At 42.1% G+C, this 12,414-nt stretch overlaps 1 protein-coding gene across 1 annotated transcript in view; it reads left to right on the top strand.

Moving 5' to 3' along the window:
• Nucleotides 1–12,414, top strand: part of CUBN (cubilin) — a 274,477-nt gene that overhangs the window by 149,350 nt on the left and 112,713 nt on the right. Inside the window, exons 32-36 of the mRNA XM_027073522.2 lie at nucleotides 1,390–1,549; nucleotides 3,278–3,391; nucleotides 5,054–5,164; nucleotides 6,903–7,031; nucleotides 8,048–8,180. Coding sequence (XP_026929323.2) covers nucleotides 1,390–1,549; nucleotides 3,278–3,391; nucleotides 5,054–5,164; nucleotides 6,903–7,031; nucleotides 8,048–8,180 — 647 coding nt within the window. The remainder of the gene's footprint in view (nucleotides 1–1,389; nucleotides 1,550–3,277; nucleotides 3,392–5,053; nucleotides 5,165–6,902; nucleotides 7,032–8,047; nucleotides 8,181–12,414) is intronic.

Here is a 12,414-nt window from a genome sequence, read left to right as displayed (position 1 = left end):
CATTAAATAAAGCAATGAAAAAGAAAAAAGAAAGAAATGGTGTTCTAGAACCACATTTATTTAAAGTTCAGTATTGTAAAAGTTTTAGCCCCTCAGTAGAGAGTTAAACATCTTATTGATGTTTGATTCATGTGCTTATGATGAACTAAACTGAGAATTGCCTCCCACTCATACTTATGTGCTAGAGAGAACAGTGATTATAATCCTCACTAGATATTTTAAAATAATTTGTGTGAACTTTCTTTGCGTCCAATCCCCGAATTTTCTATTTTTTTCCCCAAGTGTTTCTTATGAAATGTAAATGACAGTTTATCTTGGGTGAAACAGCCGTATCCTAACTTCATGTTTTAATCCCACTCTGGTAGTTGACAGTTGATCCTATCCTGCTTAATTGGTATCTTGCATTAGACAATATGAGAGTTTCAATTCTGAATTTTAGAATCTAGTTGTCTGGTTTAACATGAGCTGCTCCCTCTTAGGAATTGTGGAAGTCGGCCACACAATTTTGTCTCTGTGTAGCAATTGTCTTCTTAAAAATGGAGGACAATTGGGGAAAAGGAAATGGATAGTGTGCGTGAAGGTCTGAACCAGTTGCTGGCAGAGGGTGAGCACTAAATGAATGGTTGCCATTCTTGTTATCATCCAAAGAAAAGGAATTCACTTCCCCCATTTATACATAACTGTGTTAAAAACTGCACACCAGACACACCGAGTTCCGAGGAAATTAACCAAGTTTCAATTTCACAAACCCATACAGTGATTTGGGTACATGTAATGTCAACTCTATTCCATCAGTACGTCTGGAGGGTCAGCTAAGTCCCAACATAGCCCTGGGCAGACATAGAACCTAGTACCTTTTTTTTTTTTTTTATTAACTAGATAATTTTCTGAGTTAGGCTCACTCACTATATCATTTGAAAGAACTCTGCCAATATTCTTCCTTCTTGACCACTATCCTATGGAAAGCAAAAAGTTATGGCAAAGGGTTTGGTTTCTGAAAACAAATGGTTACTCCTCCTTCTTCCTCACCTATTTGTTACTATCTTGATTCTTGCCTCAAACATTTCAGTACATGTTGTGGGCATGGCACTTGATGTGATGTGCTGAGGTCAGGGGAGGAGGGAGGGCTGTGAAAGTAAAATATCCAGGGATGTAATTGTGGGCTCCGACAGAGGAACTCCCACTGGAATCCATATAAGTTCCCTAGACATAACCAATGATTCAGACACTCCCATGGACTATTTGATGGGACAATGACATAAAGCACTAGATCCGGTGAATGTATTGCTTTCCACCAGCTCACCAATGTGTACATAGCCCATGGACCATGGGCCCCATAGATGTAAATCTGAAGTTCTGAACTATTAACCCTGTTGTCTTAATTTGTAGGCATATGATGGCGTAAGCCCCACAACTGCCCGCCTTGCCAGAACGTGTGGAAGACAGCCGCTGGCTAACCCCATCGTTTCTTCAGGAAACAGCCTCTTGTTGCGATTTCAGTCTGGCCCTTCCAGACAGAGCAGGGGCTTCCGAGCTCACTTCAGCCAAGGCAAGTGCCGCGTGTCTCTGTGTGTGTCCCTGAGGTACCTGCTGTCTGTTCTGGAGTGCCCTTCCTGGTGCCACAAAAAAAAGGAGGCCAGTGCTCATAAATCGGTCCCAGCTTTCTACTTAACAGGCGACAATTTAAATAGAGCAAAGGAACTACGATTTGCAATTATTCCACCTGTTGATCCTTTAAGTTTACGATCGTCTAACAGGTGACACCGACTTCCTTTGGATCTGTGTGTCTCTCGAGCTTTCAGAATGATATTTCAGAGCATTTTTCATACTAGGGTCACTGTAACAAAGTGTTTCTCCATATTTGTTCATGAGTAGATAAATTATCTGGCATTTGTCCAGGATTTTCTGCTGGGACAATTATAAATCACAAGGCTTGCGTGCAATGTAGAGTCTGGTGGTAACTAACCCTTGAGGTAGTGGTGCCCTGAACCACCTGAGGAATCAGTGTTGTTTTCCACTGTTTCTGTTCTTAACTCACCACTTCTCAGTTCATCCTTCTAGACTTTTTCACCATTGCCTTTCATCCGGCCGTTCCTGGAGATGAATCCTTTATTCCCATGTCAGGGATAGAGCCCAAGGTGGAATGAGTTGTTGGCCAGCTTCAGTTTGCCTCTGACTTTTACTCAGATGGTCCTTGTCATTTCAAATACGGGTGGTCTGTTTAGTCATTGGTCTATTTGGAGCTTGCTTGTATCCTACAGCAAAGAGCCCTGGCTAGGGATGTTTTCTGGGTCGGGGTCTCTCAAAGATGCATTGTAGACTTGGGAGCAAGACAGAGTGCATGAATCAGCCACTCTGCAAAGAAAAGAATAGTTTCTTAACGCATTTCATTTTTCATTTAATTAATTACTTATGTTTTGCTTCATAGTAAACAATGTTCCCAAGAGGTCTCTTCTGGATTATTACAAAGCCTCCTCCCGCTCACCCACCCTTTCCCCATCTTCCTCCAAAGTCAGCTCCCAAAAGCCCCACTCCAGCCATGCCCTTGTTTGCTCTGTGAATCTGTCCTGGCTCTTCATAGCGTGGAGAATGGAGCCCCAAATTCCTCCAGATGTTACCCAAGGGTCCTGGAACCTTCCCCAGTCTTTTTTTTTCCCCAACACCCTTCAGGAGCCCCATACTTTAGCCAAGTCTGCACAGTCGCAGGCCTGACCCTCCTCTGTGTCTCTTGCTGGACTATTCTTCCTCAGCCCCACTTCCTCCTCCAGCCACTCTCCTCCGGGAGACACCCCTTACGCTCCCCAGCTGGCCAGACTCTCCTGTCTGCACCGCCACAGAGTTTTGCGTTTCTCTGATAACACACAGCCATCCTATGCACTCTTGTTCAATTGACTATTTATTTTCCAAACAATAAATAAATAAAGTTGCTCAGAAACAGATTATCCCTATACCTCTAATTTATGAGCGGGCAGAGTAAGTGGACCCATACTAGAGTTTTGTTTCAGTGGCTCAAGCAGTTCATAGCCACTTCATCTTTTGTCCTCTGCCCCTCCCCACTTCCTGTAATTGAAGAATATTGTTATAAACGTACGGTGCATTTCCATTTTCACATGGTTTATGTGCAGCTTCCTTGGCAGAGTACTTCCTGGGCATGTGTTTCAGAAATAGGAAAACATCATTTGTGTTCTTACTCATCAAATAATTGTTTTGTGCGGTCAGTAGAAATCAAAAGTATTTGACGTGTGTGTGTGTGTGTGTGTGTGTTTGTGTTCCTCAGCTTGTGGGGGCTACATCCTTACCGACTCATCGGATACTATATCCTCTCCATTGTTCCCTGCCAAGTATCCACACAATCAGAACTGCAGCTGGATAATTCAAGCTCAGCCTCCATGTAAGTAACAAAAAAGAAAAAAGGAAAGGAATCCAGGATGGATGGTGTCTGTGGGAAAGTCCATCTATGACTAATGTTCCCGTCTCCTCAATGGTAACAATTGATGGCCTTCCTCTTCTTTTTTTGGAAGTCCCCATTCCTGATGTGCACAAGAACGAGCACTTCCTAATCTGATAGGAAAGTAATTTTGACTGTTTATTCTTAAGTAAAAAAAAAAAAAAATTTAAGGTTCAAGGCCTAACAGAGGAAAAAGAAAAAGAAAAAAAAAAAAAACCTGTGACCTTGCTGTATTGACAGGCACGTGAAATTGGGGATAAGCAAAAATAACTGACAAATAGTTTTTGACACATGTGCCTTGAGTGTGGTAGATATTCGGGACAGTTGCCAAATGACTAAATGATTAATAAGAACCACAAAACTGAAAAATTAATAACTCATAGTTTGGGAATGTGATGCCATAAGCCTATCGACCTTTGATCAAAGTGGAAGCTGATTATAAAACCCGGCCTCTCGTGCAATGCATGTATTACAAAAAATTCTAGCACACGGCCTGGGAGAAACACTAAGTGAGTGTTTACATAATTTCCTTTTTAGCATTCTAGAATCATATTTTTTGACCTGGTAACAACCTGGTGATAAGAATTACTGTCCACACTTTACAGACAGAGAAAAGGAGGAGACCTCTCAGGACTCAAAGCGAAATGATTGCAAAGAGGGTGATCCCAGGGTCATCCCGCATGTTTCAGAGGGGCCCTGCCCTTCCTTGAGGTTTTCGGGAAAAATTTATGATTTCAGCCATAATGGAGGAAAGGCATTACGTTCTTTACTCTGCTTTATGGTTAATCACTTTTGTGACAATAAGCAAATCCACTTAAGCCAGCGAGGCCCCATTAGCTAATCTAAAAAATGGTAAGTTTGACTTCAATATTTTCTAACTAGGGATGTTAAGAGGTGACAAAAGAATATGTTTATTACCATGCATATGATTGGGGTCTTGGCGAAGTAATCCTTAGCCGACGAAAGTTGCCAGCTGGCCAGAAACTAAGCCTTTGATAAGGAGCCCCCTGCCTTGAGCTGAGCGGTTTTGCCTGTAAGGATAATTTCTAATGAGTTGTAAAGCATTTAGGTGAAAGATCTCACTGGTTCAAAGACATTAATAGGAAAAGATCCTATTCTGAAGATTAGGGACCCTGGATGAATAGCAAAAGAAAAAACACACCCAGGCACTTGCTGTTTTGCAAGTAATTCAAAGCTTTCTTTATAAATGACTCCAAACCTCTAGGGTCCTGGCTCTGGGGTTCAGGTAAAACTAAGAGAGCTAGGCTGTGCGTGCCAGGGGGGTAGGAGCGTCTCATTTACAAGTCAGCAAACTAGTCAGCCAGCAATGGCTGATGCAAAAAGTGTAAAGACCGTATATTCCGACAAGCACTCCGCGTGGTCTCCGTGGAATGAACATACCCCAGGGCCCTCTTATTTGCCACCATCAGCATTTCAGATTCTGGAAGCACTTTCAAAAAACATTGATTCTGTCGCTCTTCAGAGGAGCCAAATGCGTCGCTTCCCTGCTGGAGAACCTGCAAAGGAATTGATCAAAGGATAAACCTTGCTCCCTGTATGTTTTGTTTGCCAGGGCTCTCTTAGTCCTCTCTCCTTCTCTTGCAGTCAATCACATCACCCTCTCCTTCAGCCACTTTGGACTTGAAAGCACTGCAATGTGCACACAAGACTTTTTAGAAATTTTGGATGGCAATTATGATGACGCACCCCTCCGAGGTACCGCAGCGCTCACGCACTCGTCTGTGACCCTGGCTGGGTCGTATTTATATATTTACCTACGTATATGCTGTTATTGGAGGTTGGAATGGTTCCAACAGATAGGAAGAGCAATATAAGCCAAGTAAAGAGAGTTAGAGGGTAGGATAGCAAGAGTGAAGGTGGGGCTCAAGAAACACAGCTTGTTCACACTCAAGGACATGAACAGTTTATGTATTTTTCTTTTAATTTAAAAGTTGCAACTGCTTTAGAGAGCAATGAAATTCAGTCCATCCTGGCATTAGATAGCATTCCGTGAGAAATTTCTTGTTATTATATGACCAGTTCTTATATTTGAATTGAGCATGGTCCTTCTGGTTTTGTCCTCAGTAGAAGCAATGAGGGAAGGAAGGAAAGAAGGAAGGAAGAAGGGAAGGAAAGAAGGAAGGAGGGAAGGAAGGAGGAGGGAAGGGAGGAGAGAAGGAAGGAAGAAGGGAAGGAAGGAAGGAAGGAAGGAAGGAAGGAAGGAAGGAAGGGAGGAAGAAGGGAAGGAAAGAAGGAAGGAGGGAAGGAAGGAGGAGGGAAGGGAGGAGAGAAGGAAGGAAGAAGGGAAGGAAGGAAGGAAGGAAGGAAGGAAGGAAGGAAGGGAGGAAGAAGGGAAGGAAAGAAGGAAGGAGGGAAGGAAGGATGAGGGAAGGGAGGAGAGAAGGAGGGAAGAAGGGAAGGGAGGAGAGAAGGAAGGAAGGAAGGAAGGAAGGAAGGGAGGAAGGAAGGAAGGAAGGAAGAAATAACTAAATAAAGCAAAAAATACAGCAACAAACACACACATGGGAATTCTGATTGCAGGACATCCCGGTGAAATTAAAGAATGCTGCTGTCTAGTTTCTGAAGTATCTTCAAGTAAAATCATCTCAGGTTATTTAAATTTTCTCCATGAAGTAGTCATCTTTGAGCTTTGGCATACAAGTTTCTTATCCTGCACTAGAAGACAAACTCCATCAGAGGAGGGACTTTGTTTTGCTAGTTGCTCTATTTCCAGGGCCCAGAGCAGAGCCTGGGATAGTGGTGGGCAATCGATTCCTCTCTGCTCTATGCAGTCCTGATTGCATTGCTTGCGATGTTTATCTGTAAGCATTTGACCAAGGATGAAGGGATATTATTTAACAGACACTTACATAGCACTTCACTTGTGCTGAGTGCTATTCTAAGAACTTTATAAATAGCAACTTGGTCAATCCTCATACCCTGATGATAGAGGTTTCATTATTATTGATAGTCTCTTTTCTCCAGTGGGGAAACTGAGGCACAGAGAACGTCAGTGACTTATCTCAGGTCGCGCCTCTAGCAAATGGCAGTGCTAGGAGTTGAATCCATGTATTCTGGCTCCAGCATCCACACATTTATTTTTTTGGCTGTAATGCTTTGCTTTTAAGCATTAGTGCATTTACTTGCGCGGGTCCATACTTGGCTAGAGATTTTAGCATTCGTTCCGCTTGGACCCAGGTTGTCTACATCTTTCTTACCTCCCCCTGATATCCTTCAGTGTTTATAAATCATATCTCCTGTGCTTGTCTTTACAGTTTATATTTAACTCTCGGGCACTGTCCCAAACACCGACCCTGCCTTAAATTCTCCAAATAGTGATTTCTTCTTTTTGCTTCCATCTCCTGTGGTTCTAATAAACACACGTTTACTAGAAATGGCAGTCTGTGCCACGTGCCACGTGATCGCTCGTTCTTTTTGTCCTTTTCCTATCCAGGCCGCTACTGTGGTGCCTCCATGCCGCATCCCATCACTTCCTTTAGCAATGCTCTGACGCTGAGGTTTGTCTCAGATTCTAGAGTGAATTCCGAGGGTTTCCATGCTACATACGCCGCGTCATCATCAGGTAAGAGGAGTCAGCAGATGGCATTACTGGGTTAAGAGGGATGTGATAGAAAGCCTCAGTTTGTTATTTGGGACTGCCGTATCTTCGGAACTGGGAGCCATTTCCCTGAGCCTACCTCTGGGACGAACCTCTCCGTCTTCCAGCTGAGGTTAACCTCTTTGTAAATTCTAACAGTAGTGAACTCCGTGCGGCGTCCTCTTTATCCACTCATCCACTGGCAGACGCTTGGGGTACTTCCTTACCTTGGCTCTTGCGGCTCATGCTAATAGTGAGCTCTGGGAGTGGGGAGGATGGGTTGGGATGGTGTCGGAATGGCCAGCGTGTTCGCTCCTTCGTGACATGTCTGTTAAGCCAGCCCCTGACTGGCAGTGTCCGTCGGCATCTCTTCTGAATGGACAGCTGCTGTTCTCCAGTCTCCCTGGCCTCGCAGCTGGGCTCAGGCAGGTCTGGGTATTGTCACTGGTGGCAGGATGGATGGTGGCATGGTGGGAGGAGGGGAGGGAGGAGTCACCGGTACTGGGTCTGTCGGCCAGGGGTGTGCTGTTTGTCAGCTGCCAGCTTCCCGGTTATTGGCAGTTAAAAGCACAAAACACCTAGAAGATGTGTGTGTGTGTGTGTGTGTGTGTGTGTGTGTGTGTGTGCTCTTGAGAGACAAAAGCTGGAACATTGCCTTCTTTTCAGGGCCGGTGTTGAAAATCATCCTGGCCAGAAACAGTGAGTGGTTGTGGAGTTAAAATAAGTCTTTTATTACATGAAGTTATAGTTTGCAGCAAGAAATGGCTTTGAGAAGAGAAACGACAGAGATTCCTTCTGAGCTACCATATCCTGTGACTTATTTTCAGTCTTCATAATCTTTTCCTTATTGTATATGACATGGATTGTTTTTTAATTGGAAATGGAAATAGGATATCCTTTGATCCTGCTAACAGCTCCTGTAGAGTTATTTCTCCTTGCCCTTATGGTATCTTATATTCGACCTTCACTCTGGCACTCACTTTGTTTCTCTTTTCTTCCAGCTTGTGGTGGAACCTTCCACATGGCTGAAGGCATCTTCAACAGCCCTGGCTACCCGGAAGTTTATCCCTCTAACGTGGAATGTGTCTGGAACATTGTCAGTTCCCCTGGCAACCGGCTCCAGCTGTCTTTTATGTAAATCCCTTTTTTTTTATGGTGTATTGTTTCAGTGTGAATAAATCTGCAGGAAGGAAGCATGGTTACTAATAGAATGGACAACTAATAGCATGTGTCCAAGCAACTGTTAGAGGACATGGTGGGAACTTTAAGAAGACTGTTTCCAAATTTCCTCTGTTTAGTCATAGTTTGGGTTATAAATGGTATTAAAATTCTTGAGAATGGTTCTAGAACGCTGCCTAACATTCTGAGAAAGATATGCCTAAACTCTTAGTGCATTAATTTGTGGAATGTCTATTTTCAGAGAACAGTAACTGTATCTTTTTCTGAATCAGACACATTTAGAATCTTCCAGAGAAGTACTAACCTTCTTTCTTCCGGCAGGAATCCCCATCACAATCAAGCCTTCCTTACCCCGTATACCATGTCCCTACCCCAATCCACCTTACCCTTCTACTCCATCCAGAAGAATAATTTTGGAAGTTTTTAGGAGCTTAGTGGTTGGTTTGTAAAATCATTGGCATGTTCCTCATTAAACTATGGATATGGAATTAATAGTAGGATCCTGCCACATTCAGAGTGGTCTTAGATTACACTCAATAGCAATAATGTGCTTTTCCTAGAAGTAGATAGTGAAAAGCACATGGTAAGAGACATGAGACTTTTTCATCCATCAGTAGACATGTACCTGTGACATGCCAAAGCAGTGGTAGACAAACACCACTTAACAAACACCGAGCGAAAAGATTTCAGTGTTTACATTGCCGCTTTAAATGAAAAGTTATTTGTTATATCGTATTCCACATTATTGGGCATCGTTTGGGATTGCTAATTCCGTCTTTGAAGAGAATAGAACAATTTCGCGTAGAGAGCAGAGGATTGTTCTGAGGACACGGGCCTGTTTATTCAAAAGTCTTGTCCCTTGTCCTCGAGGAGCCAGGAGCTGTACTGCGCATCAAGAAAGGATTTAAATGAAAGAACAGTCCCATTTGTGGGCCATGTTCAGACATCTGAAGTTGCTTTCTTTCAGTCCATCAATCAGACAGTGCTCTTCAGGGAACAAGTGGCATTGTGTTAAAACAAAGACACCCGCTGAGTGCCTGAAAGGCAAAGCAAGGTTAAGCTGCCACCTGGGAAAGAAGTTTTTGTTTGCTTTTGTCTTTGCTAAAAGCTCAAAGTTGTTTGTTGGGGGGGGGGGGGGGGGGGAGGCGGGAATCTCTCTCTCTAATTTTTACCTGATACATATGTCTTCCTTTCTTCAACAAATATGTGTAAGCCCCTACTGTGTGCTCACATAGTTAGCACATGTTACTCCCATGCCCAATGCTTTATATACAATGATGAATAAAACATGATTATTGTTCTTGTGATAAAGCCCAAAGTCCTTCCCATGGCTTACGAGGCCTCATAACTGCCAAATGAATGGGCTTCTTTTTTGGTCTTTTTCCTTTTAGTCTCTCCCATACTCACATTATTGACTAATCTAACATTCCGTGGGTGCCAGGAATGGGCCAGGTAAGGGAATGTTTAAGATAGACATCCCATTTCTTGATGAGTTACTAATAAATTCAGGCCAAGAAGTTATTTATTTAAACCTAAAGAGATCCATTCCATCTACAGGGCCACCGTTAAAGATGTCAAATGTCAAATGTGTAGCACAAGGCTGATGCATACCTGATGCTCAGCGCATGTTAAGTGATCTCACTCTGCCTTTTCTAAAATACCTTGTGTGGCATTTCACAGTTAAATAAGAAGGGCGATGCTGAGCTCTTTCTAGAAGATAGGAGATAAACACAAAATGCTAGTTCATCCATTTCACTAAATCCCAGTTATCATATAGGCAAATCTTAACGACTCAGCCTTTTCCTTTCTCATCCATAAGAAGTTAATTTTGGTTATTTTGTGTTACTTGCTTGAGTTTTCTTTGTAAAACAAATTTTGTAGAATGCAAGATGTTCCTCTTTATGTAGAGGATAATGAGAAGGGCTTTATGGCAAGGCCTGTGAGTTATTTCTGCCCTGGTCTAAACTGTATCCAGATGGGTGCTTGGAAACATTCCCTGGGGTTGTTGTGTGAGAAGCATATGGAATACGTCAAGTTCAAAACCATGGGGTTTGGATTGTGGACCCTGTGGTGAAATTGAATAGGGAGAAAAACCGGAGAAATTATGGTTGAATCTGTAACGAAAAGGAGGAGGGAGAAATAGAATCTAAAAAGGAGTTTTTTTGTAAAACAGATATTTAAAGGAATTAACAGAAAATATATTTTATGCTTGCAGAGTACTTTTAGAAAGTGACTGATCTTGGTTCAAGAATCAAAATGGGATAATGAGAAACAGCGATTGTACTATTTTTGTTCCACATCATATTTTTACTAACAGATTTCAGCCAAAGTATTTGGAAAGAGGGTAGATTTGCTTATAAAATGTACCGGCCTAAAACAAAGACTTCCAAGAAAACAATAAGCTTTTTTAGAAGTTTAATTTGACTCTTGCAGGCATCATCCTGCCATCATTTCTGATCAAATGTCTTTTCTGTAATTTGGCACTGATGGCACCAGTATGGCACTCAAACAGAAAAGACCTGCACTTAGTAATCCCCTGGACCATTGGACCTTACTGAAATGTACACACCAGTCACCTGGGATCTTGCGAAAATCCACATTCTGATTTAGTTGGTTGGTGGGTTCCGATTCTTCATTTCAGCAAGTTCTCAGGCAGTGCGGGTGCTGCTGGACCACACGTTGCCTTTAGTAGAAAGGTTTAGATTCAATTTCATGTAAACCACCTGCTGAGGAAAATGATCTCTGTTTCTTCTCTTCTTACTTTCGGGGAAACAAACCCAAAACCAAACAGTTTTAGCATATTTCACATTGTTGATGATATTACGGGTAATAACACCGAGCCTGAATTGAAGTGCTAAACATGGCAGTCATCCTAAAGATGGATTCAGAATGATTCCTTGCCAGAAATGATTGTAGATAGACGCTTTGTATTACAAAGAATGAATTGTCAAGCAAGACAGTGGGCCTAAGGGCAAATGTGGAGTTGGGTTAGCTTGATGTGGATTTTGCTTGATTTCTTCTGCTATTCAGTGACGGGTCATAGCTTGCTGCTAAAGCTGTGTCTAGAATATAGATACAGATGATCTGTGTTGTAGTACCTCACCTTGGTAGGATCGTGAGAGCGACAGCTTCACTGTTGGTCTGGCTAGAGACCTACCAATGCTAGCATCTGGCTTGAGAAGCAGTGGTAGAGCAAATCTGACTTCTTTGTTCCAGCATCCTGGTAGCGAATGCTCAGAGGTGTGCCTGATACACTGGTCCCATAGAAGGGCTTGAGGCGCCCAGAACCTCCAGGCTGGTTATCTGTCACTCTAATCCATTAGCTGAGATAGAGTCCCAGGAGAACCCTCTACTTACCATCATGTGAAATCTTGCAACACAAAATGTTGAGTGTTGACTGAAACGTACACACAATAGAGAAGGAAGTTTTCTATTCTTGTGACTCCCCCCCCCCCCCCCCCCCGCTTTCTGGCAGTTTCTCCTCTATAGTCTTTCCAGGTCATTCTTTCTCCTTTTTATCTTGTCTTTCCTCTTCTCAGGAAAAACTCCTTCCAATTACTTCTGGAAAAAGAATAGTTTGCACACACTTTCTCTACAGTTTTTAACCGTTACTTTTTTTCTTTAAAAATTAATTTTAAATAAATAAAATGTTGCAGGGTAGCAAAAGTCCCCCTGACTTACTCATCACGGAATTACCCTGTATCTTGAATTGCATATGTATTACTTTCATGCGTGTTTTTATAATTTTATAGCCTTGCTTTTCTATATATACTAAATTACATATGTATAATATGAGTAGCATGTATAAATCTCCATACACACTTCATAGTATTGCTTTCTGTTTTATGTTTTATAGAAATGGAATCCTACTTGTTGATTGGACTGGAATTACACTGAATTTATACATTAATTTTCGGGAGTATCTTTATTGACTCTTCATATTCTTGAATTTGGAATATCTCTGCATTTATTGTGTTCTTCTTTTACGTTCTTTGTTAAACTCTCACATTTTTTAAAATAGAGCTCTTATGGCTAGACACCTTTTTTTTGGCTGCTGCTACTGCAAAGGGAATCCAGTTAAAATTTACAGACATAACCTGGCCACTTTACCAAACATAACACCTCAAATTAATTTTTCCCCCTAGAATTGTTCACTACCTCATTATATGTCTACTTATTTATTATCTAT

This window comes from Acinonyx jubatus, chromosome B4 (assembly GCF_027475565.1).
Source record: "Acinonyx jubatus isolate Ajub_Pintada_27869175 chromosome B4, VMU_Ajub_asm_v1.0, whole genome shotgun sequence".
NCBI classification, from domain to species: domain Eukaryota; kingdom Metazoa; phylum Chordata; class Mammalia; order Carnivora; family Felidae; genus Acinonyx; species Acinonyx jubatus.
The sequence above is the reverse complement of the archived record's forward strand: the minus strand, read 5'-3'. Positions and strand labels throughout refer to the sequence as shown.